Raw genomic sequence first — 16,154 nt, 5'->3', positions numbered from 1 at the left:
TTTAAAACATATCGATAAAAGTATATGTCGACCAAAGTTTCGTCTTGGGCGTCTAGAACAAGAGGTCACAGGTTGAGTGGGAGTAGATTTAAAACTGAGATGAGGAACTATTTCTCGCAGAGGGTGGTGAATTCGTGGAACTCACTGCCCCATAGCGTGGTGGAATCTAAATAGTTGAATAGTTTCAAGAGGGAGATAGATTCATTTCCAATTTAAAAAGGGATTAGGGGATATGGGGAACAGGTGGGGAGGTGGATTTGAGACCAGGGAGAGATCAGCCATGATCTGATTGAATGGTAGAGCAGGCTCAAAGGACTGAATTTGCCTACTTTTACTCCTAGTTCCTATGTAGTCCTGGGAGGGAGGTGAAGGGGTCAAAGCAGTGGCGCAGGAGATAGGTCAGACATGGTTGAGAGCTCTGTCAACCACAGTGGGTGGGAAACCACAATTAAGGAAGAAGGAAGACCTATCAGCAGGGCCATTTTGGAAAATAGCATAATCGGAACGGATACTACAGAGGTGAAGGAACTGAAAGAATGGGATAAAGTCCTTACAGAACAAGGGGTGTGAAGAGCTGTAGTCGAGGTTGCTGTGGGAGTTGGTGGGCTTGTAATGGACACTAGTGGACAATCTTTATCACCAGAAATGGAGACAGAAAAGGAAAGGGAAATGGCAGAGATGGACCACTCTATCACCTCCACCTGGTCCATCAGTTTGGGTTCCATCAGGGTCACTCAGTTCCTGACCTCATTACAACCTTGTTTCAAACATGGACAAAAGATCTGAATTCCAGAAGTGGAGTGAGAGTGACTGCCTTGACATTGATATATATTACTTGAACTTAAATTCTAATTGTGTTCATTTGAGACTTTAACCATTTAGGCAACAGGAGACATTTTGGTGAAGTAACTTAGGAGCCTGGTGGAGTTCTTCGAAAATGTGCCAAAACACATTGACGAAGGGAAAGTGGTAGATGTGGTTTATATGGATTTTAGCAAGGCGTTCGATAAGGTCCCCCATGCAAGGCTTCTAGAAAAAGTGAGAGGGCATAGGATCCAAGGGGCTGCTGCCCTGTGGATCCAGAACTGGCTTGCCCAAAGGAGGCAGAGAGTGGGTATAGATGGTTCTTTTTCTAAATGGAGGTCGGTCACCAGTGGTGTGCCCCAGGGATCTGTTCTGGGACCCTTGCTGTTTGTCATTTTCATAAATGACCTGGATGAGGAAGTGGAGGGATGGGTTGGTAAGTTTGCCGACGACACGAAGGTTGGTGGGGTTGTGGATAGTATAGAGGGATGTCAGCAGTTGCAACGAGACATAGATAAGATGCAAGACTGGGCGGAGAAGTGGCAGATGGACTTCAACCCAGATAAATGCGTAGTGGTCCATTTTGGCAGGTCAAATGGGATGAAGGAGTACAATATAAAGGGAAAGACTCTTAGTACTGTAGAGGATCAGAAGGACCTTGGGGTCCGGGTCCATAGGATTCTAAAATCGGCCCCGCAGGTGGAGGAGGTGGTTAAGAAGGCGTATGGTGTGCTGGCCTTTATCAATCGAGGGATTGAGTTTAGGAGTCCGGGAATAATGATGCAGCTATATAAGACCCTCGTCAGACCCCATTTGGAGTACTGTGCTCAGTTCTGGTCGCCTCATTACAGGAAGGATGTGGAAAAGATTGAAAGGGTGCAGAGGAGATTTACAAGGATGTTGCCTGGATTGAGTGGTATGCCTTATGAGGATAGGCTGAGGGAGCTCAGTCTTTTCTCCTTGGAGAGACGTAGGATGAGAGGAGACCTAAGAGAGGTGTATAAGATGTTGAGAGGCATAGATCGGGTGGACTCTCAGAGGCTTTTTCCCAGGGTGGAAATGGCTGCTACGAGAGGACACAGGTTTAAGGTGCTGGGGGGTAGGTACAGGGGAAATGTTAGGGGGAAGTTTTTCACACAGAGGGTGGTGGGCGAGTGGAATCGGCTGCCGTCAGTGGTGGTGGAGGCAAACTCAATAGGGTCTTTTAAGAGACTCCTGGATGAGTACATGGGACTTAATAGGATGGAGGGTTATAGGTAGGCCTAGAAGGTAGGGATATGTTCAGCACAACTTGTGGGGCCGAAGGGCCTGTTTTGTGCTGTAGTTTTTCTATGTTTCTAACTCAGGAAATTTTTATTTAATAAGTTGTAAATTTATACCTATTAAAGACAGGGTGGGCTTGACTAGCATATTACAGCTCTTGTTTTCTGGTTCAGCGTTGGGCACAGGTTGAAACTTGATCTCTGTTCTCTCTCCATAACTTCTGTTTCCCTCTGGACAGCAGTTATTTGCTGCGCAACTTGCTCAGTGAAAGTTTCAGCTTATTAACTCATTCCAAACCACAACCCATAGCCTGATCAATGATATTGTATTCTTATTGGCCTAAATGAGACCAGGCTAATTCTTAATTGGCTTAAGGGGTGTGTGATCAATGTGTGATTGGGTATGATCATTTTCTAATTGGTTTCTTGAGGCTGAAGGCCATCTATTAATATCATTTCCCACAGTCCCCTGACTGACCCTCTAAGGTATCAATAACTTGTGGGACAACCTCTCTGTTAGTGTTGCTCTACTTTTTGTTAAGATAAAATAATATTTTTTATTTTCCTTGCCCACTTGTTCAGGATGGGGGAAATATGCTGTCATGCCCCCATAATAAATGGGTGCTTTTCTGGTTGGCAGATGGTAACTAGTGGCGTGCCGCAGGGATCGGTACTGGGGCCTCAGCTATTTACCATTTATATAGACGATCTGGAGGAGGGGACTGAGTGTAGGGTAACAAAGTTTGCAGACGACACAAAGAAAAGTGAATCGTGTGGAGGGCGTAGAACGTCTGCAGAGAGATTTGGACAGGCTGAGTGAGTGGGCGAGGATCTGGCAGATGGAGTATAACGTTAACAAATGCGAGGTTATTCACTTTGGAAGAAATAATAGCAAATTGGATTATTATCTAAATGGAAAGAAATTACAACATGCTGCTGTGCAGAGGGACCTGGGGGTCCTTGTGCATGAGATGCAAAAACCCAGTCTGCAGGTGAAACAGGTGATCAACAAGGCAAATGGGATGTTGGCCTATATCGCAAGGGGGATAGAATATAAAAGCAGCGATGTCTTGCTGCATCTGTACAGGGCATTGGTGAGGCCGCAGCTGGAATACTGCGTGCAGTATTGGTCCCCTTATTTGCGGAAGGATATATTGGCCTTGGAGGGAGTGCAGAAAAGGTTCACCAGGTTGATACCAGAGATGAGGGGTGTTGGTTATGAGGAGAGACTGAGCAGATTGGGTTTGTACTCGTTGGAATTTAGAAGGCTGAGGGGGGATCTTATAGAGACCTATAAGATAATGAAAGGGCTGGATAGGGTAGAGATGGAGAGATTCTTTCCACTTAGAAAGGAAACTAGAACTAGAGGGCACAGCCTCAAATTAAAGGGGGGTCAGTTTAGGACAGAGTTGAGGAGGAACTTCTTCTCTCAGAGGGTGGTGAATCTCTGGAATTCTCTGCCCACTGAAGTGGTGAAGGCTACCTCGCTGAATATGTTTAAATCACGGATAGATGAATTCCTGATCAGTAAGGGAATTAGGGGTTATGGGGATAAGGCGGGTAAAAGTGGAACTGATCCACTTCAGATCAGCCATGATCTTATTGAATGGCGGGGCAGGCTCGAGGGGCTAGATGGCCTACTCCTGCTCCTATTTCTTATGTTCTTATACTTGATATCTTGAGTTCATTGTCTCAAAATCTCATTGAAGTGATATTAAGTCAGGTCCCTGTCAGTGACTCTGGGCCCTATTTTACCATTTTGATCCTAAGTGCTGGGCAGACTTGAAACTGGAACCGTTTCAGATCCGACTTTTAGACCTGTTCTCAGGCACTCTCATATGCACTCTGCTTGCAAAAATATCGGTGATTCCAAATCGCGCTGCAGAAGCCTGGGGGCAGGACTTAACGCGCCCAAAATCCTGCAGCTTTGATGGGCGCCTCCAACTGCGCATGCACAGAAAAAAAATGATAGAATGCGACTGGTCTGCCACATCGGCCCCGGGCTGGATAATGCCTCCCCTTGGCTCCCACAAACATTGCTCCACCTCCCCAACATTACTGACCCTCTTATCCCCTGACCCCCTCCACCACCCTGACTGATCGCGGACCGCTCCCCCCCCCCACTGACCTCAGGCAGAGTGGCAGCAGACCCCCCCCCCCCCACCGATCTCAAGGAGAGAGCGAAAGTGCCAATAAAGTTGGGTGTGCAGCCCATTAAGTCAATTTAAATGCATGCAAATGTATTTAAATGGCCGTCGTGCCCGTTTTGGCCGTGGTCCCGATCGCGACCATTTTTGGGCCTTGGTAAAGGGGGAACTGGCGCGGAGGCGGGCGCGGATCGCACTACTCACCTCATGCCTGACTTTACCAAGTTTTTGAGCCCGAGAACAGGCATAATGCAATGGTAAAATCGGGCCCTCTGTGTTTTGTACAGTTATTTGAAGATTTCTGTTTCTTCTCTCTGGTTACCTGGAATGAGTTACTTTAGTTTTAAAACAAAGAATAGAGTGGTAAAGGTGCTTATAACCTTAAAACTAATAAAGGAATTTACAAAGTACCAATATAAAATATATATACTTAGAATATAATTGAGAATGGTTTTCATGACTGCTTTTACTTGGGATAACACAGCACTCAATGTCAGGGATCATGGATTCATTGGATGGCTAATTGATCTGTAGATAACAATTAAAACATGCACTTATCAATGTACTATTGTGAGCTAACTGCTTTGCTATAGTTTGTTTTTGTTGTATCTGTCAGTACTTGGTAAAGATCAATTAAACTTACAGAGTTACATAAATTGCATAAAGTCTATATAACATACATATCAATGCTAAATATAACACAATACATTTCATTAATCAATGTTACAATTTAAAAGAACTACACAGTTACAAGTAGTTGATTGCAGAACTTTTCTACACTTACAAAATCAAAGATTTTGTGAAATAACGTGACTTCCTTTAACATAAGCTGCACTAATGTAATGCACGAGGCTGAATATTTTATTACTTGTTTTTCTTTACACAGTAGGACTTTGAATTTAGAGTCTAAAGCTGATAATTTTAATTGCTAGGGAGATGGATAGTTCCGTACCAGTAATTGTTCAATCTTGACATCTTGCATCAATAGCTTCAAGGATCATATGTTCTTTGTCTCTTGTCAATTTTGAGTGTGATGCTAAGACCAAGTCATGTGATGAGCTTATGTCCCAGAATTCAACATAAAGCCACATTGGGTTGACATACATTTTTTTTTATTCTTCAATGGGATGTGCGCATCGTTAACTGGGCCAACATTTGTTGCCCATCCATATTTGCCCTTGAACTGTGTCTTGCTCGGCCATTTCAAAGAACAGTTAAAATCAACCACATTGCTGTGAATCTGGAGTCACATGTAGGCCAGACCAGGTAAGGACGACAGATTTCCTTCCAAACCAGATGAGTTTTATTACAATCAACAATGGTTTCATGGTCATCATTAGGCTTTTAATTCCAGATTTTTTTATAGAATTCAAATTTCACCATGGTGGAATTCAAACTTGGGACCACAGAGGATTACCCTGGGTCTCTGGATTACTAGTCCAGTAACAATACCATTACGCTATTGCCTCCCCTATGTAAACCAAACTAATCATTGAACATCAATTTGCCTACAACATCAAGGCAGCATATGACAGCGTGTGGCATCAAGGAGCCCTTGGAATCTGTGGGAATCCAGGGGAAAACCCTCCACTGGTTAGAATATTACCTGGCACAAAATACAATGGTTGGAGGTCAATCATCTCCATCCAGGACACCACTGCAGGAGTTCCTCAGTGTAGTTTGCTAGGCACAACCATCTTCAGCTGCTTCATTGATGCCCTTCTTTCCATCATAAGGTCAGAAGTGGGGATGTTCGCTGGTCACTGCACAATTTTCAGCACCATTCTCAACTCCTCAGATACTGAAGCAGTCCATGTCCAAATGGAGGAAGACCTGGACAATATCCAGGCTTGGGCTAACAAGTGGCAAGTAACATTCATACTGTGCAAGTGCCAGGCAGTGACTATCTCCAACAAGAGAGAATCTAACCATCGCCCTTTGACATTGAATGGCATTCCCATTACTGAATGCCCCACTGTCAACATCCTGGGTATTACCATTGATTAGAAACTGAACTAGACTAGCCATATAAATGCTATGGCTAAAAGAGAAAGTTAGAGTGCAGCGAGTAATTCACTACCTGACTCCCCAAAGCCTGTCCACCATCCACAAGACACACTAGCCTGGATAAGTACAGCTCCAACAACACTGAAGAGATTCACTTGATTGGTACCTGTTCCACAGATATTTACTCTATCCACCACCAATGAGCAGTGAAAGCAGTGTGTACCATTCACAAGATGCACTGCAGGAACTAACCGAGGCTCTTTAGGCAGCACCTTCCAAATCCACAACCCCTACCGTCTAGAAGGTTAAGGGCAGCAGATACTTAGGAACAGCACCACCTGGAGCCTTTCCTCCAAATCACTCACCATCCTAACTGGGAAATATATTGCTGTTCCTTCACTTTCACTGGGTCAAAATCCTGGGACTCTCCCTAACAACATTGTGGATGTACCTACACCTTGAGGACTGAAGTAGTCCAAGAAGGTAGCTCACCCTCACCTTCTCAAGAGCAACTAGGGATGGGCAATGAATGCTGGCCTAGCTAGTGACGCCTACATTCCATAGATTAATTTAAAAAAGGTAAGAGGGTAACCAAATCTTGCATGAAGTAAAGATATTGAACTCTAGTTGAAGGAAGACTGTGAAGGACTTTGTGGCTGAATGTGGTGGCGTATGTGCTAATGGGACTGCTAATGAATCTGTGGGATCTGTCTTTGTTGTATTGGCTATTTATAGTATAGTTTATAGTTCCTGCTGAATACAATTTGCCTGTTAATTCATATTTAACTTGTGTTGATTTGATTGTTGGTGGATTTGATTGTTAAAGTAATTAAAAAGTGAAACCATGTGCATTGGTTTCTTCGTTTGGAGTTGTTTGGTTCTTTTGGTGCCAACAGGGATCATAACAAGTGCCATGGGATCTTTTGCATCCACCAGAACACACAGATGAGGCCTCAGTTTAGCATTTGATGCAAAAAATGGCGGTACCTTGGACACTGCAATACTTCCTCAGGACTGAGCCCTGTGCTCAAAGCTGAAGTGGGATTTGAACTCAGAACTTCTGACTTGGAGACAAGCGTGCTACTGACTAAGCCACAGCTGACAGGTGAAAAAACAGAAATGCCTGGGCTTTGTTGGCCAGATTGCCTGGGTGTGAAAGTCCATTATTTGGAAATCTCTGGTATAGATAGACCAGAATTCTCTGATGTTCAACGCCCCACCATTCACTGCGGTGGGACCAGAGAATCCCAGCTGCAGGTGAGATTGGAGAATTCCAGCCACAATCTCTCCCCAAATCAATTTCTGGGTCATGGCCTCCTGTAGATGAATGTTTCTGAACTCGCTTTATTCCTCATTCAAAAAACAATGCTATGTAAGTGCAGAATTGTGCTATAGGTTCAAAGATCCGTTCTTTTAGGTACCTTCTCCTGTAACTTCTACATTTTGTGCTTTTGACAGAGTACACAATATTATGATAAAAGGTGGTCGTGTGAACTTTTTATCTTAGTTTGGGCCAGCACTTGTGTAATACTAACGAGGCATCTCTTACCATCACGATATTGTGACCTGCTACATAAGGCAGCAGCACATCTGGGTAGCTGGCAAAAAGTGGATCCTGCACTCTGCTCCAACGTACTTCAGCATCCGTAAGTTACGACTTTTTATTATTTCTACACTTTTTCAATTTTGATTATTTTTGTTCTGAGATATGCAATGCTGCATTTCACTCTATAATTATTGAAAGAATGTTGAATCTTCCTTTTTGCATTAAGTGATAGGTGGGTGCACAGTGGTTAGCACTGCTGTCTTACAGTGCCAGAGGCCTGGGTTCAATTTCAGTGTTGGGTGACTGTGTGGAGTTTGCACGTTCTTCCTGTGTCTGCGTGGGTTTCCTCTGTTTCTCCGGTTTCTATCACAGTCCAGAGATCATAGAAATCATAGAAACCCTACAGTACAGAAAGAGGCCAATTGGCCCATCGAGTCTGCACCGACCACAATCCCATCCAGGCCCTACCCCCATATTCCTACATTTTTACCCACTAATCCCTCTAACCTACGCATCTCAGGACACGAAGGGGCAATTTTAGCATGGCCAATCAACCTAACCCGCACATCTTTGGACTGTGGGAGGAAACCGGAGCACCCGGAGGAAACCCACGCAGACACGAGGAGAATGTGCAAACTCCACACAGACAGTGACCCAAGCCAGGAATCGAACCCAGGTCCCTGGAGCTGTGAAGCAGCAATGCTAACCACTGTGCTACTGTGCCGTCCGTAGCACAGTGCAGTTTAGGTGGATGTGCAGTTTAGGTAGATTGGCCATGCTAAATTGTCCCTCAGTGTTCTGAGATGTGTGGGTTCAGCTGTTATAAAATATTTGAGCAGAATGAACAAAGATTGCATTGTCAATGTGTTCTTATTATGGCCACGATCTCAAATCCTCATCTTTATCACAATAGATTACAGAAATTTCTATCATGCCTATATGAAAATCCATTCTAATGGGGAGAAAATAAAGCAAATTATTGCTTTATTCCCTTCAATAATGTACCTTTTTGTAATCTTCTACATGAAATAGAAGCAGTTCAGCAACAAGTATCTTTCAAGAACATTAGGAGGAGTATGATTTCATTAATAAAGCTATTTTGCAGCCATTGAAACTGAATGTTGAAACTGTGTAGAAAATCCTCACCAAGACAATGAAATAGATCAGTAATGAATCTCGAATTATTGCGGGTTGCTATACGTTGGAAAAAATAATGATTTACATTTTTTTTTAAACTTTCAAAGTACAAATGCTATATATTTTTTCCTCCCAATAGCTGGTCAGAAGAGTATATGTGGCCACAGGGTGTGTTAGTAAAACATAATAAGAATGTGTACAAAGCAATGGGAAATTACAATGTGGCAATCCCTTCAGATGTTTCACACTTCAGATTCTATGTAAGTATGAATAAGCATTTTAAATTCTCACTATCAGTGGAAAGATAAAAGTTATATTAAGATCAAATGTCTCCAAAGACATTTTTAAAATGTAGACTATTGGTGACGTAGCTTAGAGAACTGTTGAAACTAGAATGAATCAGTCTGCTGATTTCTCTCTCACACACGCGCAAGCATATGCCACTCACTCAGCCTGTACAAATAATGCTGGAGCATCTCTGCATCCTTCTCACAGCTCACCTTCCCACCCAACTTTGCATCATCTGCAAATTTGGAGATAATACATTTAGTTCTTAGACCGTATCGAAAGACTTCTGAAAGTCTAAATAAACCCTATCCACTGGTTCTCACTTGTCATCTGTACTAGTTATATTCTCAAAGAGTCCCAGTAGATCTGTGGTGGGTAAGTTGTTGGAAGGTATTTTGAGAGACAGGATCGACAGGCATTTAGAGACGCAAGGACTGATTACGGACAGTCAGCATGGCTTTGTGAGTGGAAAATCATGTCTCACAGATTTGATTTGAGTTTTTTGAAGGGGTAACCAAGAAGGTAGATGAGGGCAGTGCAGTTGATGTTGTCTACATGGACTTTAGCAAGGCCTTTGACAAGGTACCGCATGGTAGATTGTTGCATAAGGTTAAATCTCACGGGATCCAGGGCGAGGTAGCTAAATGGATACAAAATTGGCTTGACGACAGAAGCCAGAGAGGGTTGTTTTTCAAACTGGAGGCCTGTGATCAGCGGTGTGCCTCAGGGATCAGTGCTGGATCCATTGTTATTTGTCATTTATATTAATGATTTGGAGAGAATATAGGAGGCATGTTTGCAGATAGCACCAAGATTGGTGGCATTGTGGACAGTGAAGAAGGTTATCTCAGATTGCAACAGGATCTTGATCAATTGGGCCAGTGGGCTGATGAATGGCAGATGGAGCTTAACTTGGATAAATGCAAGGTGATGCATTTTGGTAGATTGAACCAGGGCAGGACTTACTCAGTTAATGGTAAGAGTTACAGAGCAAAGAGATCTACGGATACAGGTTCATAGCTCCTTGAAAGTGAAGTCACAGGTGGACAGAATGGTTAAGAAGGCATTCAGCATGCTTGGTTTCATTGGTCAAGAATATTGAATACAGGAGTTGGGACGTCTTGTTGAAGTTGTACAAGACGTTTATTATAGAAAGGATATTATTAAACTAGAAAGAGTGCAGAAAAGATTTACAAGGATGCTACCGGGACTTGATGGTTTGAGTTATAAGGAGAGGCTGGATAGACTGGGACTTTTTTCTCTGGAGCGTAGAAGGTTGAGAACAAAGAACAATACAGCACAGGAACAGGCCCTTCGGCCCTCCAAGCCCGTGCCGCTCCCTGGTCCAAACTAGACCATTCTTTTGTATCCCTCCATTCCCACTCCGTTCATATGGCTATCTAGATAAGTCTTAAACGATCCCAGTGTGTCCGCCTCCACCACCTTGCCTGGCAGCGCATTCCAGGCCCCCACCACCCTCTGAGTAAAATATGTCCTTCTGATATCTGTGTTAAACCTCCCCCCCTTCACCTTGAACCTATGACCCCTCGTGAACGTCACCACCGACCTGGCGAAAAGCTTCCCACCGTTCACCCTATCTATGCCTTTCATAATTTTATACACCTCTATTAAGTCTCCCCTCATCCTCCGTCTTTCCAGGGAGAACAACCCCAGTTTACCCAATCTCTCCTCATAACTAAGCCCCTCCATACCAGGCAACATCCTGGTAAACCTCCTCTGTACTCTCTCCAAAGCCTCCACGTCCTTCTGGTAGTGTGGCGACCAGAACTGGACGCAGTACTCCAAATGCGGCCGAACCAACGTTCTATACATCTGCAACATCAGACCCCAACTTTTATACTCTATGCCCCGTCCTATAAAGGCAAGCGTGCCATATGCCGCCTTCACCACCTTCTCTACCTGTGACGTCACCTTCAAGGATCTGTGGACTTGCACACCCAGGTCCCTCTGCGTACCTACACTCTTTATGGTTCTGCCATTTATCGTATAGCTCCTCCCTACATTATTTCTACCAAAATGCATCACTTCGCATTTATCAGGATTGAACTCCATCTGCCATTTCTTTGCCCAAATTTCCAGCCTATCTATATCCTTCTGTAGCTTCTGACAATGCTCCTCACTATCTGCAAGTCCTGCCAATTTTGTGTCATCCGCAAACTTACTGATCACCCCAGTTACACCTTCTTCCAGATCGTTTATATAAATCACAAACAGCAGAGGTCCCAATACAGAGCCCTGCGGAACACCACTTGTCACAGGCCTCCAGCCAGAAAAAGACCCTTCCACTACCACCCTTTGTCTTCTGTGACCAAGCCAGTTCTCCACCCATCTAGCCACCTCCCCCTTTATTCCATGAGATCCAACCTTTTTCACCAGCCTACCATGAGGGACTTTGTCAAACGCTTTACTAAAGTCCATATAAACGACATCCACGGCCCTTCCCTCGTCAACCATTCTGGTCACTTCTTCAAAAAACTCCACCAGGTTAGTGAGGCATGACCTCCCTCTCACAAAACCATGCTGACTATCGTTAATGAGTTTATTCCTTTCTAAATGCGCATACATCCTATCTCTAAGAATCTTCTCCAACAACTTCCCCACCACGGACGTCAAGCTCACCGACCTATAATTACCCGGGTTATCCTTCCTACCCTTCTTAAATAACGGGAGCACATTAGCTATCCTCCAATCCTCTGGGACCTCACTTGCGTCCAGTGACGAGACAAAGATCTGCGTCAGAGGCCCAGCAATTTCATCTCTCGTCTCCCTGAGCAGCCTTGGATAGATTCCATCAGGCCCTGGGGATTTGTCAGTCTTTATATTCTCTAACAAACCTAACACTTCCTTGTAATGGAGATTTTCTCCAACGGTTCAACACTCCCCTCCGAGACACTCCCAGTCAACACATCCCTCTCCTTTGTGAATACCGACGCAAAGTATTCATTTAGGATCTCCCCTACTTCAAGCATAATTCCCCACTTTTGTCCATGAGAGGACCAATTTTTTCCCTGACAACCCTTTTGTTCCTAACGTATGAATAAAATGCCTTGGGATTCTCCTTAATCCTGTCTGCCAAGGACATTTCGTGACCTCTTTTTGCCCTTCTAATTCCCCGTTTGAGTTCTTTCCTACTTTCTTTGTATTCCTCCAGAGCTCCCTCCGTTTTTAGCTGCCTGGACCTAACGTACGCCTCTCTTTTCTTTTTGACCAGTCCCACAATTTCCCTGGTTATCCACGGTTCTCGAATCCTACCCTTCCTATCCTTCTTTTTTACAGGCACATGCCTGTCCTGTAGCCCTAACAACTGTTCCTTAAAAGACCCCCACATCCCAGATGTGGATTTACCCTCAAACAGCCTCTCCCAATCAACAGCTGCCAATTTCTGCCTAATCCCACTAAAGTTAGCCTTCCCCCAATCCAACACTTACCCTTGGGACACCACTCATCCTTTTCCATCACTATCCTAAAGCTAACAGAATTGTGGTCACTATTTGCCACATGTTCCCCTACCAAAACGTTGAAGACCTGACCGGGCTCATTCCCCAGTACTAGGTCCAGTATAGCACCCTCTCTCGTCGGGGTATCTACATATTGTTCCAAAGAACCCTCCTGTATGCATTTTACTAATTCCTCTCCATTCAGAGTCCCAGCTCTACGCGATTTCCAGTCTATACCAGGGAAATTGAAGTCTCCCACTACAACAACCCTATTTTTCCTGCACCTATCCATTATCACCTGACATATCCGTTCTTCCACTTCCCTTGGGCTGTTGGGGGGCCTGTAGTATACCCCCAACATAGTGACTGCGCCCTTCCTGTTTCTAAGCTCCACCCATAGTGACTCGTTACACGACCCCTCTGAATTGTCCTCCCTCTGCACCGCTGTAATATGCTCTCCAACTAATACTGCTACTCCCCCACCTCTTTTGGCCCCTCCTCTGTCTCGTCTAAAACACTTGTACCCCGGAATATTCAGTTGCCAATCCTGTCCCTCTTTCAACCAAGTCTCTGTCACCACAACCACATCCAAATTCCTCGTGAGCATTAAGGCCCTAAGTTCGTCTGTCTTACCTGCTACGCTCCTTGCATTGAAGTAGAAGCACTCCAGACCTCCAGGCCCAGTGAGGTCATCCTCCCCCAGAGTGCTCTTTTTCTTTGCCAGCCTTGTCCCAGCCCCAAGCTCGTCCCCAGCCTCTACACTTGTAGACCTAATATTTTGATCCCCTCCCCCCTGCCATACTAGTTTAAACCCCCCCGAACTGCACTAGCAAAACTCCCAGCCAGGATATTCGTGCCCTTCCAACTTAGTTGTGACCCGTCCTTCTTGTACAGGTGCCATCCTCTCCTGAAAACTTCCCATTGATCTAGGAAAATGAAGCTCTCCCTCCTGGACCAGTCCTTTAGCCAAGCATTCAATTGTACTAACTCCTTATTCTTAGCCTCACTGGCATGAGGCATTGGGAGCAGCCCAGAGTTGGCCACCCTGGAGGCCCTACTTTTTAGTCTATTTCCCAACTCCCTGAATTGCTCTCGTAGGATCCCCCTGCTCTTCCTATCTACGTCATTTGCACCAATCTGTACAATGACATCCGTTTCTTTATCTTCCCCTTTTAAGATGCCTCCTATCCGCTTGGAGACATCCAGTACCCCAGCACCAGGTAGGCAGACTACCATCCTGGAGTCCCGTTCGCACCCACAGAATCACCTGTCCGTGCCTCTAACCGACCCATCCCCCACCACTATTTGAGGGGTGATCTTATAGAGGTCTATAAAATAATGAGGGGCATAGATCAGCTGGATAGTCAATATCTTTTCCCAAAGGTAGGGGAGTCTAAAACTAGAGGGCGTAGGTTTAAGGTGAGAGGGGAGAGATACAAAAGTGTCCAGAGGGGCAATTTTTTCACAGTGTCTGGAACAAGCTGTCAGAGGTAGTAGTAGAGGCGGGTACAATTTTGTCTTTTAAAAAGCATTTAGACAGTTACATGAGTAAGATGGGTTTAGAGGGATATGGGCCAAACACGGGCAATTGGGATTAGCTTAGGGGTTTTTAAAAAAAAGGGCGGCATGGACAAGTTGGGCCAAAGGGCCTGTTTCCATGCTGTAAACCTCTATGACTCTATGTTAAGCATGATTTTCCTTTCACAAATCCATGCTGACTTTGTCTGATTATACCACTGGTTTCCAAATGTGGAAAGCTTACTATGAAATCCTTGATAATGGATTCTGGCAACTTCCCTTGTACCAATGTTAGGCTCACTGGTCTATAGTTTCCAATTTTCACTCTACTTCCCTTTTTGAATAATGGGCTTACATTAGCGACCCTCCAATCTGAAAGAACCATTCCAGAGTCCAAAGAATTTTTGAAAATAACCACCAATGGATCGACTATTTCCAGGGCCACTTCCTTAAGTACTCTGGGTTGAAGATTATCAGGCCCTGGAAATGTATTCACCTTCAATCCCATTAATTTTCCCAAAACATTTCTCTACTAACACTGATTTCCTTCAGCTCCTCACTAAAACTTGTGTTTCTCAGAACTTCCAGTACATTATGCATGTGAAGACAGAAGCAAATTTCGAATTTAGTTCCTCAGTCGTTTCTTAGTTCCCTGTTGTGAATTCACCCGTTTGATTCTATGGAGCGTACGTTCGTAATTGTCAATCTTTTTCTCTCTACATTCCTATAGAAACTTTCACAGTCAGTTTTTATGTTCTTCGCTAGCTAACTTTCATACTCTATTTTCCCCTTCTCAATTACTCCCTTGGCCTGCCTTTGTTGAATTTTAAACTGCTCCCAGTTCTCAGATCTGTTGCTTTTTCTTGCCAATTTGTATGCTTCTTCTTTGAATCTAATACAATCTCCCACTATCAACATCATGGGAGTTACTGTTGATCAGAAACTGAACAGTACTCGATAAATAAATACAGTGGCTCGAGGAACAGGTCAGAGTCTAGGAATCCTGCAGCGAATAACTCACCTCCTGACTCCCCAATCCTGTCCACCATGTACAAGGCACAAGTCAGAACATAGAACAACTACAGCACAATACAGGCCCTTCAGCCCACAAAGTTGTGCCGAACATGTCCCTACCTTAGCGATTACTAGGCTTACCTATAACCCTCTATCTAAAAGTCTCTTAAAAGACCCTATCGAATCCGCCTCCACCAGCGTTGCTGGCAGCCCATTCCACACACCCACCACCCTCTGAGTGAAAAGCTTACCCCTGACATTTCCTCTGTACCTACTCCCCAGCACCTTAAACCTGTGTCCTCTTGTGGCAACCATTTCAGCCCTGGGAAAAAGCCTCTGACTATCCATTCGATCAATACCTCTCAACATCTTATACACCTCTATCAGGTCACCCCTCATCCTTCGTCTCTCCAAGGAGAAAAGGCCGAGCTCACTCAACCTATCCTCATAAGGCATGTTCCCCAACCCAGGCAACATCTTTGTAAATCTCCTCTGCACCCTTTCTATGGCTTCCACATCCTTCCTGTAATGAGGCGACCAGAACTGAGCAGTACTCCAAGTGTGGTCTGACCAGGGTCTTATACAGCTGCAACATTATCTCACGACTCCTAAACTCAATTCCTCAATTGATGAAGGCCAGTACACCATACGCCTTCTTAACCACAGCCTCAACCTGCACAGCTGCTTTGAGCATTCTATGAACTCAGACCTCAAGATCCTTCTGATCTTCCACTCTGCCAAGAGTCCTACCATTAATATTATATTCCGCCATCCTATTTGACCTGCCAAAATGAACCATCTCACACTTATCTGGGTTGAACTCCATCTGCCACTTCTCCGCCCAGTCTTGCATCCTATCTATGTCACGCTGCAACTTCTGACATCCCTCCACACTATCCACAACACCTCCAACCTTTGTGTCATCAGCAAACTTACCAACCCATCCCTCCACTTCCTCATCCAGGTCATTTAT

At 44.5% G+C, this 16,154-nt stretch overlaps 1 protein-coding gene across 6 annotated transcripts in view; it reads left to right on the top strand.

Moving 5' to 3' along the window:
• tmem39b (transmembrane protein 39B) overlaps positions 1-16,154 on the top strand; it is a 173,684-nt gene that overhangs the window by 143,468 nt on the left and 14,062 nt on the right. For all 6 annotated transcript variants that reach the window (XR_013500466.1, XR_013500465.1, XM_078238369.1 and 3 more), the window contains 2 exons: positions 7,679-7,866; positions 9,043-9,163. Coding sequence is in view for 4 of the 6 variants with exons in the window: in XM_078238369.1 (XP_078094495.1) it covers positions 7,679-7,866; positions 9,043-9,163 (309 nt within the window). In the remaining 2 variants the exon portion in view is untranslated. The remainder of the gene's footprint in view (positions 1-7,678; positions 7,867-9,042; positions 9,164-16,154) is intronic.

The sequence above is a fragment of the Mustelus asterias genome, chromosome 21, assembly GCF_964213995.1.
Source record: "Mustelus asterias chromosome 21, sMusAst1.hap1.1, whole genome shotgun sequence".
Classification (NCBI taxonomy): domain Eukaryota; kingdom Metazoa; phylum Chordata; class Chondrichthyes; order Carcharhiniformes; family Triakidae; genus Mustelus; species Mustelus asterias.
This window is presented reverse-complemented; position numbering and strand designations above follow the sequence as displayed.